This window comes from Xenopus laevis, chromosome 2L, assembly GCF_017654675.1.
Source record: "Xenopus laevis strain J_2021 chromosome 2L, Xenopus_laevis_v10.1, whole genome shotgun sequence".
In the NCBI taxonomy this organism is placed as follows: domain Eukaryota; kingdom Metazoa; phylum Chordata; class Amphibia; order Anura; family Pipidae; genus Xenopus; species Xenopus laevis.
Genome location: NC_054373.1, coordinates 93,481,149 through 93,505,313, shown reverse-complemented (window position 1 = coordinate 93,505,313; position 24,165 = coordinate 93,481,149). Strand labels below are relative to the sequence as shown.

Genomic DNA, 24,165 nt, shown 5'->3' with positions numbered 1-24,165 from the left:
TCCTCGGTCGACAAACATTGGACCCAGGCGAGTGGTCACTAGCAGAGGAAGTCTTCAACAAGATGACTCTAAGGTGGGGAGTACTGGAGGTGAACCTCACGATGAGGCACAACCAGAAAGTGCAGAATTTCTTTGCTCCATACCAAGATTCTTTAGCAGGAGGCGCAGATGCTCTAACAACTCTCTGGAATTTTTACCTAGCTTACGGTTTCCCCTGCTGCCGCTAGTATACAGAACAATCAAGAAGCTTCAGAGGGAACAAACGACTCATCCTGATCCTGCATCAATGGCCAATCTGACATCCCAATCCAGCCAGACTCAACTTGACTGCGTGGCTTCTTCTCAAATCCTGAAGAAGGGTTTTTCTGATGCAGTGGTGCACACAATGAAACGGCACAAGTGTGTCTCTGCTAAGACATAGCACAGAGTGTGGTCTACCTACCATCAGTGGTGCATGGCACGAGAAGAGTATTTCCAGGTATTTTTGGTACCCAACCATTTAGAATTTTTTCAGGAAGGCCTGTCCAATGGTCTTTCTCTTGGATCACTCAGATCACTGCTTTCAGCTTTGTCGGTGCTATTTCAAAAATGATTAGCTCTGCTACCAGATGTAAAAACATTTACAAGGGGTGGCCCTGTGGCTCCACCTTTCTGGGCACCAGAGGCAATTTGGGACTTATTTTTAAACTTGCTACAACGACCACCATTTGAACCCATGGTGTTGATCCCACTATAGTGGGTTACTTGGAAGACTGTTTTTTCTATTAGCCAATGCATCAGTTAGAAGGGTTTCAGAGCTCAGTCCACTTGAGCTCTTGCAGATCGTCTTTTCTTACATTCCACCACAACAGAGCGGTGTTTCGCGTGGACCCATCATTACTTCCTAAGTTAGTATCAACCTTCCATTTAAATCAGGAGATTACCATCCCAACTTTTTGTCCTTCACGGCTAACGCAAATGAAGCAACTCTACATTCCTTAGATCCAGTCAGAGCCCTTAAGTTCTACTTGCATAGAATTCAGGACATTCGCAAGTCGGACTCAATATTTGTTCTTCCCTCCGGGCCAAGACAGGGATTGGCAGCCTCAAAATCTTCCATTTCACGATGGATTAAGCAGACCATCTATACAACCTATTCTGTACAGGGACAGACACCACTTATCATTATCAAGGCCCACTCCACTAGGGGAATGAGCACATCCTGGGTGTTGAGGAATCAAGCCTCAGCAGGGCCTCTTCTCGCACTAATTATAGGGGACAGCTTTGGTACGTCCCCACCGTCTTCTTGTGTCCCCCAAACAGACAATGGAGAAAAGGAGATTTTGTGCACTCACTGTTAAATCTTTCTCTTCAGTTGCTTGGGGGGGACACAGGACTTCCCTCCCTGAGAGGAGGCCCTCGCTTTTCTTTCCTGTTAGCCAATAGTTTACTAGTTTATCTTTTTGATTGGGTCACATCCGAACTTCTTTGGTACAAACTGGTTAGGCTCAGCCCACTGGAGGGGTATAGCCAGAGGAGAGCGTTTTTTTTCTTCTTTTGTCCTGCCTCCTAGTTATAACAGCTATACACCACTGTCTTCCTGTGTCCCCCCAAGCGACTGATGAGAAAGATTTAACGGTGAGTACACAAAATCCCTTTTACATCTACAGCACCATGAAATATTTGGCCAACGGCTTCCCACGGAAAACAGGCAGCAACTAAAGATCCAGAGCTCCACAGGAACTGCATACTGATTTTGGTGTACTATATTTATCTATTATCCCTTTTTGTGCTGCTATAATCAATTTTAACAAAATAAAAGATGCTTCTTTTGTTTGAACACACATTTTGCTTTTTCTCTGTAAATGCAAATTTTTAAAGAAAAAATGTTTTGCGCAGCAGCATGAAACAATGAACTACAACTGCTTAAAGGAGAAGGAAAGCTACAGAAGTAGTCTATTGCCAATAAATTAGCCACAAAAGTGCAAGCTATAATGCTATATTTATTCTGCAGAATGCTTTACCACACCTGAGTAAACAGCTCTAGAAGCTCTCTGTTTGCTTAGGATAGCAGCTGCCAGACTGGCTTGTTTTGACATCACTTCCTGCTCGAGTCTCTCCCTGCTCACTCAAAGCTCTGGGCTCAGATTAGAGCAGGGAAGTGAGGAGGGAGGGAGGGGGAGAGGAGGAAACTGAGCATGCTCAAGCCCTAGCCCTGGAGGTTTATGCTAAAAACAGGAAGTCTGATACAGAAGGAATACACAATAGAAGGAAAGAAATGCTGTGTTTTTGACAGAGGACTCAGGGCAGCATTACTTTGAGGGTTTACTGGTGTATTTATATAGACCTTTCTGATAAAGCTTACTTAAAGTCTTTACTTCTCCTTTAAAGGAACAGTAACGAAAAATGTAAAGTCTTAAAGTAATGAAAATATAATGTACTGTTGACCTACACTTGTATAACTGGTGTCTTTGCTTCAGAAACACAACTATAGTTTATAAAAACAAGCTGATGTGTAGCCATGGGAGCAGCCATTCAAAGCTGAAAAAAAAGGACACAGCAGATAACAGATAAGCTCTATAGTATACAATAGGGGTTCTTCAGAACTGATCTGCAATCTATTGTATATTCTGTGCTTGAATGGCTGCCCCCATAGCTACACAGCAGTTTGTTTATCTAAATGATAGTTGTGTTTCTATAGCAAACACACCAGTTTTACCAGTGAAGAGCAACAGCACATTTATTATACATATTTTCATTACTTTAAGACACTTTCCTTTTTTGGTGTTACTGGTTCCTTTAAAAGGGGTTCTAAAAACCACTACAATATCATGTGTTGAATTTTGTCAATCCATGATAATGTAACAAAAAACTAAATTAATGTCAAACCTAAACCAACCTTTTCACCATAGGCGACTGCCACCTTTTTCCAGTCAGCATCCTGACAGCAGGAAGGAAATACAACATTAAGATAGATGAAGCCTAAATGTCTACAGAAATCTTCAAATGCACTGGAAACCTTACAAAATGTTCTACCATAATTAAACATTACCGTGGTGAGGATTCTTTAGGTCGTTTTCGTGAAGCAGAAAGACTACGAGAGGCTGAATGTCGCCGCCTCCTTCCAACCTCCCCATTCTTTACAGAAATACGTTTAGGCCTTTCGTCTTCAGAAGAGGATGAAGAACCACTTTCTGAAATTTAACCAAAGTTGGCTGTTAAGCTTAAAAACAGCAGGAGTGAAAGGGACTCAATTTGTGGAATCACAAACGTCCCAACAGGTGAAAATTTGTAAAACAAAATGATGAGCGTGTGCGGTACGCGAGAATTCCTAGATTAAAAGAATACTAAGGACAAAAAAAAAAAAAAACCTGATTGAATTGAACACTACTGTGCATGTGGGTAGGGACGTTTCCGGGGCTGCTGCTGATGGGTCAGACTTGACGATTTAAAAAAAATAAAAAAAATTCTCAAAACATATTCTGGTATACGATGCCAGCAATGGACCTGGTCAGGTTTAGTGCATGGGAGGTGTGTACTTGCAGAAACATTAAAATAGAATTCATCAAATTTCAGCAAAATATAGAGACACCATAATACAATGACAGCAATACACTTGGTATAAAAGCTATAATACATAGCGGATTGATGACCCTTGAAAATCTGCATGGACAATGTAATAAAAGGAGCAGACTTTATCAGTAGCAAAATAATAGGCAACAATTCCTATAGCCCTGTTTGCAAACAAACTGCTATAGGTTGCAAGGGCTACTAAAACCGTTTCAAACAATGCAACTTTAAACCGTTTATGTGTTTCAGCACGTAAGAAGGTGAAAAGTTAAAATAGCTGCCACAAGACTAAGAATAATTCCCAACTAAAATACCTGAAGAGGACTGCTGATTCTGCCTTCTGTACTGCCGCCGCTGCTGCACAGAATCTGCTGGTGCCGTTTTTCCTCCTTTGTCGTCATCTAAAGAATTAAAAAAAAATGTGAATTGCATTTGACAGCTATACTGTTTATCTTCCTGTGCAGGACCATAAACCATTGTTTTCTACACAACTTATGCCCTATAACAGAATTTCAAATGGAATCACTGCTCTTATGGCAACACAGCAGCGCATGTTGTGTTCCAGAACCAAACAAATTTGATCAGCGCAGTACTTTATATGGTCCGTATTAGCTTTATTTAGCCAGTTTCTTCATCGAGCCTAAAAAACACACATATTGGATCTCTGTTTTTAGAAACCCAAAATCCATAAGTTAAGCAAATACATTTTAAACAAATAATTCAACATTTTAAAATACAATTTTCTCTAATCACGATAACGAAACTGCATAGTGGTGGCAAAACAATGCTGCAGTTAACTTACTGTTTTTTTAGTAGACCAGCTATGGTGACCCAAATAATGGAAAAACCAAAGTCCCAGGCTTCTGAACAACATATCACAACCCATTACATATTAAATATAAAAATTCGGTTTTAACTGAAACCATAAAAGGAAAATTTTTCAGATTCTTTCCATTTTTTATCGAACCAATTGAACTGAAAAAAAGTTTTGGAAGGTGAAGTTGAATGTTCCTGTCTGTGGTGTTTGAGTCAGCTCACTAATTCAGGCACTGACTCTAAATGGTTACAATTTTGCAACATTTAGTTGCAACATTTCTCAGCAGCATCTCTGGAGTATTAGCAACTATTGTATCAATTCTAACAGCTGCCTTTAATGAAATTCAGCGATTCTGCCCAGCAGGGACAAAGATAAGAAATGTATCAACTAAATGTATCAATTGAGAACAGTTTACACTACAGGGTAGGCAACCCCCCCTCCCAGAGCTGCTTTACAAGGTGAAAATTAAACTACACTTCAGTATTAGAAAAGCAGTCACTCATAGAAGACAGAAAGTAACCTGGAAAAAGTATTTCCGGTGAACAATCTGAAACCAACTGAACTGAAAACAGTGTTGGGCGGTGAAATGTCTGTGGTGTTTCAGTCTGACAGCTCAGTAATTCAGGTGCAGATTCTGAACTATTACAATTTTGCATCATCTAGTGGATACATTTCTCAGCAGCATCTCTGGAGTATTAGCAACAATTGTATCAATTCTAACAGCTGCCTGTAATAAAACTCTGGGATTCTAGTCAGCAGGGACAAAGATAAGAAATGTATCAACTAAATGTTAATAATCAGATTAGTTACAGAGTTGGCGACCCCCTCCCAGAGCTGCTTTAGAAAGATATAAATAGGTGAAGAATGATACCTTGCACTTCAATTATAAAAAAATAGAAAAACAGTCACAAAGTCATTGGAAAAAAAAAATCTTTATTTCTGGTAAACTATCTGAAAACGTGGAAATACAGATAAATGGAGGGCACACCTTATTCGAAATATACAAAAGAAAACAATGCAGTGGGAGGTGCAAAATAACCTTTAGGTCACCCCTACAGAGCAACCAAATATAGTACATACAAGAAATCAGGTCTGCACACTCACACACAAATCTTTAGACTCAGGTGGTAAGATTGAAATATGTTTTACTAGTTAAAAAGAACAAGCAAACAAAAGGCATAATGTTAACAAAAACAAAAAACATTTCACATGATGCTAATATACATACCACCCTTAAGGTACAAACAAGGCAGAAAAGAAGACTACAAGGAGCGAATACACCTGCCAAAATGAGAATAGCCCCAACGTTTCGGCAAATAGCCTTTGTCAAGGGGATTCAGAATCCCCTTGACAAAGGCTATTTGCCGAAACGTTGGGGCTATTCTCATTTTGGCAGGTGTATTCGCTCCTTGTAGTCTTCTTTTCTGCCTTGTTTGTACCTTAAGGGTGGTATGTATATTAGCATCATGTGAAATGTTTTTTGTTTTTGTTAACATTATGCCTTTTGTTTGCTTGTTCTTTTTAACTAGTAAAACATATTTCAATCTTACCACCTGAGTCTAAAGATTTGTGTGTGAGTGTGCAGACCTGATTTCTTGTATAAACTATCTGAAAACAACAGTACTGAAAAAAAGTGAAGGTGAACAACCCAAAAGGTTGAAGTTGAAGGTTGATGATTTTGTTAAATGTGTTGAGCTGAAGATACACAAGTCAGGAAATCTGCCTTGACTAGTGGAGCTTAAATTTAACACCAACTGTCTGAGGGTCTTTGCAGACATATTAGTTTGGTAGCTTAGCACACTTCACATGCCAATTCAAGGCAAAAAAACAGACCAGAGTAAAGAAAAAAAAAAAAAAGCATTGTGGAGGTTCTTTATTATTTTACTAGTAGACATCTGTATGTGGAAGAATTGTAATCTTCAATAAGCAGGATACCAATGAAACCACCTTCAGAAGAATGGTTCACTTTCAGGGTCTATCTTGGCAAATGAAAAGAATATGTGGAGGAGAATCATTTTTATGGCCTATGAATTCTGACTTGGTGCCTCTCCATGGGAGCTAGGAATCCTTAGATAAAGGTTAGTAACTGGAAAAAGTCAAAGGGAGCTCTTAGTCCTAAGCAAAGGGGAATAACACCAGAGGAGAAGCAAGGATTCTAGTGGGTTGCTTCTTCCCCACTTGACAACAGACTAAAAAGCCAATTGAATACTCCTTTGAGGAAGCAAAATTCCGGTTACAAGAACACTAAACAAGGCAAGAGAAGGTATGGATGTTGGATTTATTAGACCCAGAATATTGCTTCTAAGTGGTGCTAAACATATCAAATGTGTGTGCAATGTGTATCAGGTTGCACAATTTAGGACAAGTGCAATGGAACTAAAACAATACTATACTGGAGTGGTTCAGCATTTGTTATAAAATACCCAACTCTCCGATGTGTACACAGGCTGTATAACATTAAAAACTATTAAATTACTTCTGATATGACTAATAAAAGGATATATTTGATCCCTGAACAGTTGTATATGCAGGTTTAGCTTTGTGCACTAAAGAGATATCAGAGCGCTTGATGCTTCTTGTGTTCTTCCCTTAAAATGCAACTGTACCACTTAAGTAAACATTTTGTCTTACAAATTAATCTAAACAGCTCTCCGAATAATTTTTCCTGCAGTCAGATCTTGTTTCTCTATTATAGCCATTTCAACTACAGTTCATTTAGTGGCTTCCTTTTAGTATGAAGCTCTGTCCCTTTTGCATTCTGAGCACTCTATCCGCCTATGAAGACATCAAAAAGGTGCCTACTGTCCATGCATCATTGATTTCCATCGGAGAAGAGACAGTGAGCATGCTCAGGAGAAACCTCGTTGAGCTCTTCATTAGTTGGAGAGAGGGGGAGTGCTCAAAGAAAAAGGGGCTAGACAAGGAAGGAATTAAAAGAGCTGCAGTCAAACTGGCTGTAATAAAGAAACAATTAATCTGAATTTATTGAGAAAGGTATGTTATTCTTGGGGCTGTTTAGAATAATTTTATTAAAAGGCTTACTTATATCCCTCATGCACAAGGAATGAGAATTCCTGTCATTCTGATGCCACTGCCCTTCTATTAGTAGCTGTAATTAAAAAGTAATGTTTTGACCGTTAAAGGGGATGTAAAGTCAAAAATTCCTTTCAAGGGACCACTGCCTAAATATAAGCCTATCTTCAATATACTTCAGTAAAACATTGTGTATCCTTTTTATAAAAATCATGATTTTCTACGCTCCAGTTATCCCTTCTCTCCACTCACATGGACTTCAACCACCATGAATTCCTCAACCTGGCTGGTGCAATCTCCCCTCCTCTGAGTTCTGAAGTGTCAGGGAAGGAGTGGTTTGTAACAAAGGTTAACTTTTTTATTTATTTTTTTATTTTTAACATCATAACCTTTAAATTTTGTAAATTTAAACATGACATACAGTTGTATACACCAACATTGTATTTTTAGTACTTGTTACTTTAGCAATGTACATTCAGTTTGTGAGACAAATTCAGCCAGATATCATATGCAGGTCATGTTTAGATCATTGTTTATGCAGCATGTGAAGCAGGTAAAACAAAATTAAAACAACATCAATCAACTAAAATGGGAGTCAGTGGTTCTTAACATCTCTCAGTGGCAATTCTAAAGGTACTTGTCAGTATACGTCAACTGTTCCCATATCTACCAGGGCGAGGGCCAGTTGCCCCATATTGCTATCAAATTTTCTAGAGGAGGCTCTCTTAGTAAACAGATATTGCATCCTATCAATGTAAAGCTTCATTTGGTCCAACGAGCCTTTGTGGGTCGGGGCCTCAGGGCTTATCCCATTGTTCTATGTCTACAAACCTGGAACAGACTTTGCCTGATTGTAATCAGTTGATATTTGTTCTATTGGGAGCTCTCACCTAAGTTTAATATAGCCAGTTCTGGGGCAGGTCGTATTTCCACCGTTACTGCAACGGAGATAGTGTTGAATACTTTACGCCAATAGAGATTCAGGCTCGGACATTGCCACATCATATGTATGAAAGAGCCGGCAGCTGCTTTGCACCAAGTGCAGGTTGGTGGATATTGTGGGTTCATTCTGTTCAGCCGCACCGGCGTGAAGTAGGCTCTGTGAATAATGTATCTCTGAATCATTTTGTGATCAGCATTTGGTGAAGCAAATCTTGGGGCCTCTAGGGCATCCTGCCACTCCTTAGCCGTCAACGTGGGGATATCTTTTTGCCAGGTTGCGAGTAGGTTGGAACTAAGTCTATCATGTTTACAAAATCTCAGTACTTCATATAAAGGCATTAAGATTGGGCGAGTAGCCACCTTTTCTGACCTAGGAGTATTTAGATGTGTTCTCGGCTGGTATTTCTGCCTGCCCGAGTCCTTAGAATCCTTTGTGTAATTGGCGTACCCGGTTGCCTCCAAGAGGGTTGCAGACAGGCATAGAGGTTAGCTTTAGTCAGGAACAAACAAATAAATTACCCTGTTATCCTGCGGTGCTGCCCTTTTGAACTCAAGTAGAACTTATTTTAAAGTAAAGCAGCTACTGGCCCGGCCAGGTCAAGGAATTCCGTGTGAGTGGGGAGAAGGGGTAACTAGATCGCTGAAAATCGTAAATTTTTATGAAAAGGGCATTTTATTATTTAAAGCGATCCTGTCATCGGAAAACATGTTTTTTTCAAAACACATCAGTTAATAGTGCTGCTCCAGCAGAATTCTGCACTGAAATCCATTTCTCAAAAGAGCAAACAGATTTTTTTTTATATTCAATTTTGAAATCTGACATGGGGCTAGACATTTTGTCAATTTCCCAGCTGCCCCGAGTCATGTGACTTGTGCCAGCCACTTTAGGAGACAAAATCATTCTGGCAAGCTGCTGTTTTTCCTTCTCAATGTAACTGAATGTGACTCAGTGAGACATGGGTTTTTACTATTGAGTGTTGTTCTTAGATCTACCAGGCAGCTGCTATCTGGTTACCTTCCCATTGTTCTTTCGTTTGGCTGCTGGGGGGGGGGAAGGGAGGGGGTGATATCACTCCAACTTGCACTACAGCAGAAAAAAAGTGATTGAAGTTTATCAGAGCACAAGTCACATGACTTGGGGCAGCTGGGAAATTGACAATATGTCTAGCCCCATGTCAGATTTCGAAAATTGAATATAAAAAAAATCTGTTTGCTCTTTTGAGAAATGGATTTCAGTGCAGAATTCTGCTGGAGCAGCGCTATTAACTGATTCATTTTGCAAAAAATTATTTTTCCCATGACAGTATCCCTTTAAGTATATTGAAGATAGGCAGTGGACCCTTGAAAAGAATTTAATTTTCTGACTTTACATCCCCCTTAAGGTAACTGTAAAAGTGACATATTAAAATAGCATGTTGATATACTTACCAGATTCTGATAAATCCCTTTTGCGGGGCTTAGAGGGAGGTGAAGGGGACTTCCGCTTTTCAACAACTTTATGTTTTATGACTACAATTCAAAAAAAAAAAACAAAACAAAATATTTTAAGAATGTATGAAGAAAAGCTAAGTTTTCTTTCGCTTGGTTCTCAAACTGTGGGGCTGGCTCAAAGCAGTGGTTAGAGTGGCTCAGCCTAAATGCCATTTAGGGTGAGATTTGTGAGATAAATGCCATTTAGGGTGAGATTTATGCTACTGAAGGGCAAGCTTAAAGATAAATTAATGATAACACAATTTCAAGAACTGAGAAAGTCAGAAAGCCACTGCCATAGACAAGGGCTGCGGCTATATGGATAGTAGCGATGCACCGAATCCAGGATTCGGTTCGGGATTCGGGCAGGATTCGGCCTTTTTCAGCAGGATTCGGCCGAATCATTCTGCCTGGCCGAACCGAATCTGAATCCTATTTTGCATATGCAAATTAGGGGCGGGGAGGGCAATCGCGTGACTTTTTGTCACAAGACAAGGAAGTAAAAAATGTTTTCCCCTTCCAACCCCTGATTTAGTTGTTCTAAAGCTGGAAATGCAAAAATAAACTGCTAAACACATGACACCACTGAACACTTTTTGGCTGATTTACTAACAAATGTCAAAAACTGCACCAGTGCAATTAACCATAGCAATCAGACCTTCAAACTCCTAACTCATAAAAGACTTTTCAAAACAAGTTGCTAGTTTAATTTCAACTAATGTAATTCAGCACCATTATAAATAATCTGGCCTCCATTATATTTAATACTGTTTGAACAATCAAATTGGCTTGTTAATTAAGTACGTTTGTGGTTAAAAGGAGAAAGACAACATAATACATACAGACATATATTAAATAAAAAAATAAAATAAAAATGGAATTTACCTGGAGGTCTAGCAGGAGATACAGAACCTCTAACTTTCCTAGGCCGAGAGGACTGGGTTGGAGATGGGGATCTTCTCTTTGGGGGTGGAGTTGGAGAAGGCCTGTACCTTCTTCGTGGTGGTGGACTTGATGAAGGAGAAGATCGTCGAGGTTTGCGGGGAGGACTGGAAGATATCTTCTTGGGCTGCTTCTTTGGGGCTGGAGGTGACCGCGAACATGATGAAGATGAGCTGCTTCCAGACAAAGAAGCAGATGAACGTCTTCTCCTGTAAGACATGACAATTTGAGATAACTATGCAATACATCAAAGAAAGACTAATCTAGATTTTGACATATTTTCTGGGTTTTTTAAAAACACTTTTTATTACATATAATAGAGCAATAAGATTGCATCATTTAGTGATTATGTTGAAATCATTAGAAAGATAAAGAACAATCTATGCAGACCTGTTAACAGTTCACAACAACAGTTTACTCACACTGCCACACACAGTGTTATGGATTTGGTCTCACCTCCTCAATGGACTCCTGCTTCTCTTGTGTCTAGGTGGAGGAGGCATGCGACGCGGAGGGCTCCTCCTTCTTGGAGAAGGCCTACGTCTAGGACTTGGTCGTCTCCTGGGACTGTAGGACCTATTAAAGCAATATGAGCTTAATGTGATTTAACTAAACATACCTTGACACCCTCTATAAAATAGAAACAGGCACAATTTATAGGTGAACTATATGCAGAGCCAAATTCATAATCTAAACCGCAAATTAACAAAAAAGTTGGAAAAAGTTAAAATACCACCTCAAATTGTTCCATATGTACAGTTTAGATTTTACTATCCCCTTTTCACTTTTCCTAATTTAGGATGTTGTCACAGCTGAATTTTAAGCAAGTTTTTTATACTGTTCTGGCAATTATGAATGTAATGGCACAATTTTTTTTTTTTTAAAGGAGAGCTAAAGCCTAACTAAATAAGTAGGATATAAATGTTGTACATTATGTTTTGGGCTTCTGTACCAACCCAAGGCAACCACAGCCCTTTAGCAGGGAAGATCAGTGTCTACAAAGATGTCCCCAGTAGCTCCCCATCTTCTTTTCTGCCGATTCACTGCACATGCTCTGTGATAGTGAGTTTAGGGACCAACTCAAATTATACAGTACACATAAATAAATGTCACAATATAAGGCTGATTAGTAATTAATATAGATAAGCACAGAAACCAGTGCAACTAGCTTCAGAAATTTAATAATCAGCCTTGTAGTATCATCCTTTTTGCAGGCCAACCCCATTTTCTGCTTGATAATTTGTGACGGCCTCTAAGCTAAACTTTTCAAAAGCTGCTCAGAGCCAACTGAGCATGCGAGTGACCCCCTGTGACAAGTTTGAAGTACTGGATCAATGCTGCTATTGAGAAGCTGAAACTTTAGGCTGGTGCAACAAGTTCAGTATATAAAACATGGCCATATTCATTTTTAGAGTTTAGTTTTCTTTTAAATCAGTTGAGTGTATACCATATCCATTTTGGCCTAAAGCAACAAATACTGAATCTCAGACACTCGGATAATATCAGAACTATATTAAAAAACACTGACCATATTTATTGCTACATTCCAAACAAGCAATTTTCATCATATTCATATACATACATATACCTCCAGCAGATTTACAATATGATAAACAATGGTTAAATGGCATTGCATTTCACCTTGGTTAAATATTCTTGGGAAAATCATGCCTCTAGAAATATATGGTTAGCAGTTATGAACATTTCTAATCATCTATTTGTAACCTTGTATTTTGTAAATTGAAGCCTAACCAAATGTTGGACCACAAGGACAGGCTTTGACCCTGTAAGTCTGAAAACCTAATCTAGACAAAAATATTTAAAAAATAATTTAAGAAGTGCAGGAAGAAACTTTAAAAAGAGGGTGGGAAGACCAACTGATAAAATTGCCTAGCCTTCAGTGTCACAAATAACATTGGTAATCTTGAAATGAGCGGCAGAACATTGAAGGAAAAGTATTTATAAAGATAATTTACCTGGACCGTGACCTGTGGCGTCTGCGGGGCCTGGAGTGTGAAGGAGAGCGAGATTTAGATTTTGATCGTGACCGCGATCTATGTCGATGCCGCTCTCGCTCTTTAGGTTTGCGAGTATTTAGTTCAGGTGAGCTCTCCTTTTTATCTGCAGCAGGCTCTGGTTTCATAGCATTCAATATGTCACTGAAAATTGAGAAGTTAAATCTTTATCCAAGCAAAATGAAAGAATGCATTAAAGTGGACAAAATGTTGCAATATCTTAGAAAAAGATCAGCTAATTACATTATACATGATTTTTTCACTAATATACAAAGGTAATAGTGACGTGTGTGCCGACCCGCCGAAACCAGCGCGACCTAGCACTGCCAGCTTCCGGAGGCTAAATTTATAGACTTGTGACCCCTCCTTTTGTGACATCACTGCGGGGCGGGCCCTGGTCTATAAATAGAGGGGGGGCGGCAGGATGGGACAGGTCGAGAAATTCTTGACCCGCACACCACTAAAAGGTAACTGACCATGTTTACACTATATCGCTTGACACCTATATTACAACTATCAGCTTGGTGAAAATCACATTTAAAAGGGGTTGTGTCTGGAATGGCCAAGATGGTGACCTGAGCGGACGCAAAGCCTACATCTCTGTGCCTCTATAAGTTATCCTGACCAAATACGGGCTTTTGCTGGTGCACATAGTGCAATGTGTGATATATAACACACCGCTCAGAGCACAAAATGGGGAAAACTGGTAAAACCAAACCGTATAACCGCCTCGGCCGATACCTCCAAGCTTCCCAGGGCCTGGACCAGGCCGCAGATCCCCAGTCTACCGCTCCTGAAGCAGCTGGGCACTCGAAGGGAGAACCCTCCAATTCTGAACTACTAGCAGTGATTAAAGAAACCCACGCTTCTATGACAACACAGATGGACACAATCAAGGTAGACTTATCGCTGCTTAGACAGGATCTGCAAAATATGCGGAAGCGCACTGTCGAAGTAGAGCGCAGGATTTTGGAGGCAGAGGACACGCTGCACCTCTTACCGGAGGAAGTTTCCTCACTGCGACAGCAAATGCCGGCCTTCAGTAACAGAGCAGAAGACCTGGAAAATCACCACAGGCGAAATAACGTCCGGATAATAGGTCTTCCAGAGAAAGCAGAAGGAAATTCCTCCAAGACCTTCGCAGAACGGCAACTGTATCTCATTATATCCAGACTACTCTCCGGCGGTACAGAAGCAGAGGGCCTCCTTTCAGAGAATTAAAAATAGACTCCAGGAGGCTGGACTACTCTACGTCTTACCCTGCAAAGCTGCGCATCGTGGACAACAGTGCTACGCAATTTTTTCAAACACCGGGAGAAGCGGACAGCCCGGATAGGCGGTAAATATCCCTTCACCACGATGAGTGAGTATGGTGCATAATGACTTCTGATATAGACCGGATAGGCCACAGATGACTGTACACAAGAGGGGAGTACTAAAAAGATCCGCGGTATGCGGGCAGCCCTCAATAAGTGACGCAGCTGGATAACAGAATATGCTGAAATTCTTTAGACAGTGGGCGCTTATAACTTTGCCTTATCTCCTTTTCCCTTCTGTGACGACCCAGTACCCATGTCCCAAATGCAACAATAGTAGAGTGAGATGCCACCTTTTGGTTCCTAGCAGAATATATATGGGGGCACTATATTCAGTGGCAGACACGAGATAACCACCGCTACTGGGGCTGGGTTTACACCTCCCACAAGTCCTTTTTATCCCATGGTTTAAGGGCAGGGCAGCCCCCTTATACGAAAACAGTACCGCCAATTGGCCTTATCCTCTGTTCATGTACATTCTGCTGCATCTCCAACTGTGGACACTACACAGCTTCACCATGAAGGTATCTGCGTTATGATTCTACTATAGACGAGGAGATCCACGCAGGCCTAAATAGAAGTGCCTCTCTTACTGGGAGACTGAAGAACTGTAAAGATCCCAATGTTTTTTTTTTTTTTTTTTTTTACAAATGATACTCGCATCTTTCTTTTCCTTATATTCACAATGCTTTGAAAGGTGTTTTCAAACTCTAGCTGTATTAGCCTGCACTGATTGGCAAGGCCATGTAGGCCAAAATAATCACAAGTTTTCAAACGTTAAATGTTTGGCTATCTGTTAAGTATACGTGTTTGGGGTAAATGCTGTCTAGTTTGGGTAGATAAGCAGGGTGGGATATTAATATGGGGATGTATATTGTAAGTTTCCTTTTCAAGTATTTAACGGTTACATGGCGCTATATCAAACCGTTCCTTTGTGATAATACAGACCACAACAGTCCAGACTACGGGTATCACGATGGGTGATATTTAGCTGATTTCTTGGAATGTTAGAGGGCTCAATTCAAAGTTTAAAAGGTCCCTAGTGTTTGACTATATAGGCAAATACAAACCAGATCTTTTTTTTGCAGGAGACCCACTTAACCAGCCAAAAGCTATCAATTCTCATATGCAAAAATCTGAGGTTTGAGCTCTTAAACCTAAATACGGACAGATAAGGCAGGTGTATATAGTGCTTCACTGTAAAATCAATAACCAATCTATGATACTAGTAAACTTGTATATACCCCCCTTTAATAAAGAGGTGCTAGACCTTATTGATACTAAAATTTCCGTATACTTACCCTCCCCCTATGCCTTCTAGGGGATTTCAATACAGTGTTGGACCCATTACTGGATAGGCTCAACACTACTGCCCGTCACTCTCCCCAATTATTACAATGGTCATCTGCGATGGGTTTATGTGACATCTGGAGACACAAGTACCCCACGGAGAGACAATTCTCTTGCTACTCAGTGGGAAAGAACTCCTTATCTCACATTGACATGGCACTAGGCTCCACTGAGTTTGTTCAGTGGCTCCAAAGTTCCTTCAGAGGGCTCTCAGATCACACACCACTACATCTTTCCATCTGCACTAAACCACAAAATCACATGTGTAAACTTCCCTTATTTGGCTTAGTCACCCTGAGATTGCAGAGGCTCACACAGCAGATTAAAAGGCATACTGGGAGGTCAATGCGCAGACTACCACACCAGACATAACATGGGAGGCATCAAAGGTGGTAGCCTGAGGTTCACTAATTGCCGCAATAGCTAAAGCCCGGAAAAGCGCTAGGCAGGCCATAGATCTGGCGGAAGGGAAACTGCAAGAGGCTGAGAAGGCAATAGGCATAATTAATAGTGTAAGCAATCACCAGGCCCTGGAAGTGGCTCAGAGAAACCTGGAACTTGCTTAGGCTACTTCCATCCGGAAAAAGCTATTCTATGCCAGCCAAAGATCATTCGATCAGGGGGACAAAAATGGCAAAATTCTAGCACATATAGCGAAGTCAACCCACCCTTCTACAACTATCACACGCATACAAACAGCCCCAGGGATTTATGTATCAGAACCAGAAGAAATTGCACAAGAATTTGCAAATTTCTATGCTGAGCTGTACTCCTCAAAGGCCACATATACAGACACGGAACTAGAGGATTTCCTCTCAGGTACCAATCCCCCTCGCCTAGAACAGGCAGATGCCGATTTCCTCAATAGTCCAATAACGGTGGGTGAGGTGGCAGAGGCAATAGGAAGTCTGGCTCCTGGCAAGACCCCAGGCCCAGATGGGCTTCCAGCAGCATGGTACCATATGCTCAGTGAGGACCTCACTCCCAGATTGTATGAGACCTTTATAGCAGCAGGTAAATCCGGATACCTCCCCAAGTCTTTTTACTCTGTGACTATTATAGACAAAGAGGGTAAAAGAGTTCTGTGACTCATATCGTCCCATCTCTCTCATAAACTCGAACGCAACAAGGTCATATCCTCCATTGTCCACCCTGATCAGACAGGGTTCATGCCCAATAAAAGTACAGCCATAAATCTTAGGGGCCTTTTCTCTCACTTGCAAATCATCCATTCTAACTCTGGATCCAGAACTCTGGCAGCTTTAGATGCCACCAAGGCGTTTGAATGGCGTTATCTGTGGAAAGTTTTGGAAAACTTTGGAATAGGTCCACAATTCATCAACTGGGTCAAACTCCTTTAACAAGCTCCAAATGCACATATTTGAGTCAATAATGCTCTATCTAGGTCCTTCCCACTATCTCGTGGCACCAGGAAGGGCTGCCCCCTTTCGCCACTTCCAATTCGCATTAGCTATGGAGCCCTACACACTTATGATCCGCCAATCTCCTAGAATAGCTGGCCTTAAAAATGGTAGGTTAGAAGAAAAAATTGCGCTCTATGCTGACTATGTACTATTGCTCTTAGAAAACCCAAATGATTCCCTACATCAGGCACTGGAACTAGCAGATAAATTTGGCACATTTAGCGGTCTCACAAGCAATAAACAAAAATCTACTCTTTTTCCCATAGAGGCCCCCAGTACAGAAGGCAGCACACAGGGTCTTAAATGGGTAACCAAATTTAAGTACTTAGGCATACACTTTTCTAATAATCTAATTAATTAAGTACCAGATAATATTGAGCCAATATTACAATATTACAAAATTTCAAAGAGAAGGCAAATCAATGGATACACCTTCCTCTAACGGTGTGGGGAAGGGTTATTCTGTTCAAGACGGTTTACCTCCCTAAGTTCCTTTATTCGTTGCAGCAGGCCCCGGTGTGGATATCCTCACAACGCTTTAAAAACATAGATGCAGCTCTCTTCCCCTATATCTGGGCCAACAGGGCTCCCAGGGTGAGTAGGCCAACTCTAACGGCCCCACAAGATCTGGGCGGTTTGGCTCTCCCACACCCCCGGCTATATTACTATGTCTCTCAACTAGCCTTTGTTCACAACTGGCTTCACCTGGATCCTAATAACTCCCTGACGAATATCCAGGCCATACTGGCTGGTTCTTTAGAAGCCCTACGTAATATCCCGTATAGGAAGGCCAGAGATAGCCCTGAATGTCCACCTGTGCTTGCTATACCATAAAAGATATGGGGAGCTGGCAAAAAAATAACCACTGGTATGTCCCCACACCCATCACCGTACTTTCCCCTGTGGAGGAACTCTAATTACCTCCACTTAGGTTCATTACCAGACTTTCATTATTGGCCGAAATTAGGGGCCAGACACTCGTCGAACTTGCTGGTTGAGGAAGCCTTCCCCACGTTGGGCCAACTCAAAGATACCTTACACCAGGGCAATTTTGAGATGTTCCGCTACTTCCAACTTCGCCATGCCTTCACAGCCCAATTTGGGCCTTGAAGGATCCAGACTACACTATTGCCCTATGAGACGAGGCTCTTGGACCCAAACCCAAAGAAACTTGTATCTAACGAGTATAAGTGTTTGGTAACCACGCTGGGTAGTCCCCTTAAAAAAAGATGAAATGGTTAGTAGATATTCCCTTGTTGGAGGACAGCTCATGGAAGGAGGCCACGGCAAGTCTATATAGCTCATTAATCTTCACCAGAGACAAAATGGTGCAATTCCGGATCATCCATAGAACATATATCACCCGATGCGGCTCAAAGCCATGGGAAGAGACCCCACAGAAACTGCCCAAAATGTCGAGCTCCAGACGCCAATTTCTTTCACATGCTATGGGCATGCCCCTTTTATATTTAACTACTGGTCTCAAATTACTACATATATAACCACTCAAACTCCTAACTCCAGAATGTTGTCTGTTGGGTCTGGTAGACGACTTAGCCCCTCACATTAAAACCAGAATGCTCCTGTGTAATCTACTCTTCTACGGGAAAAAGTTAATAGCAATTAAATGGATGAGCACAGCCACTCCCATGAAGCAGGAATGGATCACATTAGTGAACAGCAAACTACCAGTGATTAAACGGACATACATGGCTAGACAATGTCCTCAAAAGTTTGAAACATTATGGGGCCCATGGCTGGAAATCAACCCAGAGGCTGACCCCAGTGTATGAAACATGAATGTAACCGTGAATACTTGAGTCCAGTAATGTACTATACTACCTTTATTAACATATGCAATAAATAAATGTTGTGCAAATGCTACTGTTAATGATAGGTTCTGTATACCTCTATACCTTTAGCACTGATATGTAACTTGATATGGCGCATTAATGCTATATTTTCCTTTTTTGTTTGTCTTTTGTGTTTTGAAAATGTTAAATAAAAACCTTTAAAAAAAAAAAAAAGTTTTTTAAATTGGTTCAATAAATAATTATTTTAATTAGAAAATATGTATAGTTTGTGTTACTTCTTGCACTAAACAGATAAATGAAATTGAATGGTGCAGTATACCTTATACCTAATATACCCTTGTTTAAAATCAGTTCAATGAAAAAGGCTTGTACTGTACATACATTTGCCCTATTGTTTTAATCATAAAAAATTTATGGTCTTCGTTACCCTAAATGTTAGTGTTGTATTCTACGATTGCTCTCTCTCTCCAACAAGCCCCATTACAGTGTGGGCAGCATAGGGCTTGCAGGGGCATTTCTTGTTTACTCTGGTTATATCATGAATTTAAAATCCATAAAGTTGAAACAATTACCTTGTTGATGTTGCCTCCTGGACAAAAGGCTCTTTCACTTTTATAGATGGTTCAGGTTCTGGTATTACGATCTCTTTCTTCTCAATGACGGGAGAAGGGCTACGGCTTTTTGTCTTGTGACGTGGTGAACGAGAGTGGCTTCTCTTTCTTTCCCTTCTGACTGGAGATCTTCTCCGAGGTGAGGAAGACCTTGATTTACGTCTGTATCACATAAAGGGACTCTTTAAGGAAGTGGGTTCTTTTAAAGCAAGAATTGGGGTCAGCAAATCTAAAGCCATTGTTACAGCATGAAGGATACAGGATGAAGGATACAGATGAAGTTACCCTAATGCAGGGATCCCCAACCTTTTTTATCCACGAGCCACATTCAAATGTAAAAAGAGTTGGGGAGCAACACAAGCATAAAAAAGTGCCAAATAAGGGATGTGATTGGCTATTTGGGAGCTCCTATATGGACTGGCAGCCTACAGGAGGCTCTACTTGGCACTATACTTAGTTTTTATGCAATTAAAACTTACTTGCAAGCCCGGAATTCAAAAATAATCGCCTACTTTGAGGACACTGGGAGCAACATCCAAGGGGTTGGAGAGCAACATGTTGCTCACGAGCTACTGGTTGGGGATCACTGGCCTAATGCAACCCCAAGCTAAATGTTACATTATAATAGCTTAATACAGATACATAAGTTGGCAATTTTGGTGGGGATATAGCTGGCACAGGGCTTTAACTTAAGAAGGGTTGAAATTACTTTAACACGGTTAGGAGTACACTTTCTTAAATACGCCAAACATATGAGAGATATTGGATAAAATACAAAAAAAAAATACATTTCTCAAACATATTTGCTAAACAGATGAGTCTACTGCACATGCTTGCTGAATCATGCTCCAACGGAATTAATTTAGGAAGGAAGGCTCAGTATATTAAAGAGGCAGAGCTTTGTGCTATAAGAAAGTTTAGGACAGCAGCTACAGGTTTCACCTATCTTAGAAAATACATCAGACTCAATGTAGGGAGAGAGGGGTGTCTTTTGGGCTGCTTAAGAGTATTTTTAGGGATTTTTAAATAACAGTTTACTTACTCTTTAAGTAAACTTTTAGTATGTTAGAATGGAAAAATAATTTCTAATACCACTCTTTCAAGGGGGTTGTTCATCTTCCAACCACTTCTTCTGTTAAATAGTACATTTTCAATGGATCTTCAATAGACTTTTCAATGGATTTCCATTTTCCTAACATTTTCAACCTTCTCATGTCTCCCTCAAGCAGCTTCAAGAGAGGGGTCACTGACTGTAAACTTGACACATTAGTTGATACCTTTATTATCTTTGGCCCTGCGGAGCAGAATATTGGAGTTTCATAAAAGTCAGCTGTTATAACTGATGGATGCTAACATTCCACAGATACTGCTAAGAAATGCATCAACTACTAGCAATATGCAACAGTTTAGCGTCTGCACCTCGATTTCTGGGCTGCTAGATAAACACCAGAGAGGAGCATTTAAGTTTATACTGCAATTTTTGAAATACTGATAAAAAAGCAACAGAACTGTTAGAAAAAACCTGAACTGAAAAAAATTGTGAAGATGAACAACTCCTTTAGGCAAACCCAGGCTAAAAACCAGTTAGGATGAGAGCTAGGAATGAAAGCTTACTTTACTTGCTGTACTGAATGACAACCATGCATGAATATGAAACCTTGTTAAAAGCTAAAGTGATTTGGTATTTTAAACTGCAGCCCAAAGACCTATTTTTTAAGTTGCAGCACTTCTTTAGTTTATCCCAGACCAGTGCATTTTGTGCACTCACTTAGTAGAACAGCACCAGCCGGGAAAAAAAACTAGTAAATTAAGATTACCTTATCCTTTAAAGGACAAAACAAATACCTGCCAAACTGTTAAATATTAAAAATCTTTTTTTTCTGTGGTTCAGTCCTTCTTTTAAGAACAACTACACTGGCCCAGGAAGGATAACAGATCTCCATGCTGAGATTTTACATACCTCACAGGAATCCACAGCTTGGGCAGTAGAGTCATTTTTTGCATTAATTCTGCTGTGCCTTGTGTCATGCTCTTTGCATAGGTGACAATGCATGAACAGACTAAGTTTTCCAGCATATAAGACATGCTCCCTAAAAAGATATACAAAAACAGGTACCTTCTTGGACTTCTGGATCGATCATTTTTGTCTCTGTCTTTATCATCTTTGTCTCTTTTATCCTTGTCATCATCTTGCTTCTTTAAAGTTGCCAGCTTTTCTTGTTCAATCTGAAAAAACAGATGGTCAAAGCTCTATAGAACTATTCCTAAGGTGTACAAATTAGACCCAATAGCTCCAATTTAGGATTTTATCACATCTCCGCCTCCCCCACCCAAATTTCAAGCAACAGACATGTAAATACAGTCCAGAAATGTCCAGTTAGACTTTGTATAGTGTAGTATTGCATTAGTGATGTATTAGTAGATTTTTGTGCCAATAAAAAGTCAAGCGGAGTGTGATGTATTGTTAATACAAGGGGTTTTTGCTCACCTATTTTAGGCACAAGTAGAGAACAGCAAACTTTAGCCTTTCATTTTTAAATTTTTTAAATTATAAATGTCTAACTGAACCAATACTTTAAACAAAGTAATGAGTGAAAGTAAAATATTAAAGGGACTCTGTCATGGGAAAAAATGTTTTTTTTTTTCAAAATGAATCAGTTAATAGTGCTGCTCCAGCAGAATTCTGCACTGAAATCCATTTCTCAAAAGAGCAAACAGATTTTTTTTATATTCAATTTTGAAATCTGACATGGGGCTAGACATATTGTCAATTTCCCAGCTGCCCCAAGTCATGTGACTTGTGCTCCGATAAACTTCAATCACTCTTTATTGCTGTACTGCAAGTTGGAGTAATATCACACCCCTCCCTTTTCCCCCCAGCAGCCAAACAAAAAAACAATGGGAAGGTAACCAGATAACAACTCCCTAACACAAGATAACAGCTGCCTGGTAGATCGAAGAACAACACTCAATAGTAAAAACCCATGTCCCACTGAGACACATTGTTACATTGAGAAGAAAAAACAGCAGCCTGCCAGAAAGCATTGTGCAGGCACAAGTCACATGACCAGGGGTAGCTGGGAAATTGACAAAATGTCTAGCCCCATGTCAAATTTCAAAATTGAATATAAAAAAAATCTGTTTGCGCTTTTGAGAAATGGATTTCAGTGCAGAATTCTGCTGGAGTAGCACTATTGACTGATGCGTTTTGAAAAAAAAAAAAACAGGTTTTCCAATGACAGGATCCCTTGAAGGTATAGGGTCATTTAAAGGGACACCTTTTAACATCACCAAATTTCCCTTTTTGACAATTTCACTGGGGTTAACATTTGTTTGGGGGAAAAAATTACTTTATTCAAACTCTTACTTGTCTTTGTTTTATTTCTTCCTTTTTTAGCTCCAGGAATGCAGATGGTATACCAGCAATATTTTCTTGGGCACTCAGCAGCAGTGGCCAAAGCTCACCCATGAATTCTCGGGCATTTTTGCCATTTAAAAAGCCTGTAAGATTTATCTGCATCATTTTGGAGTCTGGATTCTGTGAAGAGATAACAGGACGATTTAAGGATTAGATACACCTTTAGCACATGTAGATGAGTTTTCCATTTTTGTTTTTAAATTAAAGTGTCTAACACTAATTAACATATTTCTGCAACAATCTATCTTAATTCACGGATCCCTGTCTTAAATTTTGCAAGCCAAAGTTCCTTTCACTGCAAATTAAACCTTAGTGGTTTTTGATTTTTCAGAGATAATCTAAACATACATTACTGGGGTATAAAATGATTTACTAATGTCTTTAAAGGAGACGTTCAACATTACATTAACTTTTAGTATGCTATAGATGTACATCTCAGTTGGTCTTCATAATTTATTTTGAAGTTCTTTGAATTATTAGCATTTCTATTTTGGCTCCATCAAGTATGCATCTGAAAACTCTGGAGTGACTTGAGATAACGACCCCAGCAAAAAATGAGGTTGTGGAATATAATTTATTATTATGCTTTTTTTTTTTTTTTACTACGGCTTTCTTTTCAGGGCCTCTTCATTCATTTTCCATTTCAATTTCAAAGCTATTCACTAGTTGCTAGGGTAAGTAACAGCTAGCAACCATATAACAGTTCAAGCCTGAGAGCTGCAGAAAAAATAATTCAAAAAATACAAAAAGAAGAACATATGCAGACTGTTAGACTTCTGTTTCCTACACCATACCAAAAGTTATTATTAAGATGAACAATCTCTTAAGCTGAATTGTTCTATGAAACAAACATGTCTAAGAATCAACATAATCACTTATCTATAAACCTAGCTACCAAATAAAATAGATTGCATGCAAGCTGCTGTAGTTTAAAATCCACTAATTGAACTCATGGGTAATATGAGAACTTATGTAGACCACAAAAGGTTGAGTTCTCAACAGAAGTGGGCAGTTTTAAACACTAAGAGCATAGTCAAGCTACATGGCTCCATGTGGAAAGCACAGCGCAACAGCACAAAGTACATATTCCAGCAGTCTTCAGCCTCTTCTCAGGACCTTGGGGAGAGGATTTTTGGAATCTCCAAGTCCCCCTGGAGAGAAAGGTGTTCGCTTGGCTTGCTTCCGACTGCCTACAGCAACTCAACCACCTTGAGTTTAATGTTATATCATTTATCTAAATTGCAAAAAACGAACAAGCAATAATGAGTACACAGCCAAAATTGTCAATGTTCTACGCATTCATCTCATGCTTCGCATTAAATAAATAAAAAAATAATAGAAATTAGACCTAAATAAGGCCTTTACCAATAAAATATAGAAGATCGTGTGAACTTTGTGTTCATCCTGTAGGTCTATATACACCCAGTAGCAGGCGGTAGCATGGAATTCCTTACTACATGGTAT

The 24,165-nt window shown here is 39.9% G+C and overlaps 1 protein-coding gene across 1 annotated transcript in view; it reads right to left on the bottom strand.

Moving 5' to 3' along the window:
* The window catches only part of srrm1.L (serine and arginine repetitive matrix 1 L homeolog), a gene marked incomplete at its 3' end in the record, with an annotated part of 35,481 nt that overhangs the window by 4,510 nt on the left and 6,806 nt on the right, over window positions 1-24,165 (bottom strand). The window contains 9 exon segments of the mRNA NM_001137574.1: window positions 3,032-3,173; window positions 3,864-3,950; window positions 9,770-9,850; window positions 10,697-10,962; window positions 11,210-11,329; window positions 12,730-12,912; window positions 19,245-19,445; window positions 21,400-21,509; window positions 22,651-22,821. Of these exon segments, the coding sequence (NP_001131046.1) occupies window positions 3,032-3,173; window positions 3,864-3,950; window positions 9,770-9,850; window positions 10,697-10,962; window positions 11,210-11,329; window positions 12,730-12,912; window positions 19,245-19,445; window positions 21,400-21,509; window positions 22,651-22,821 (1,361 nt within the window).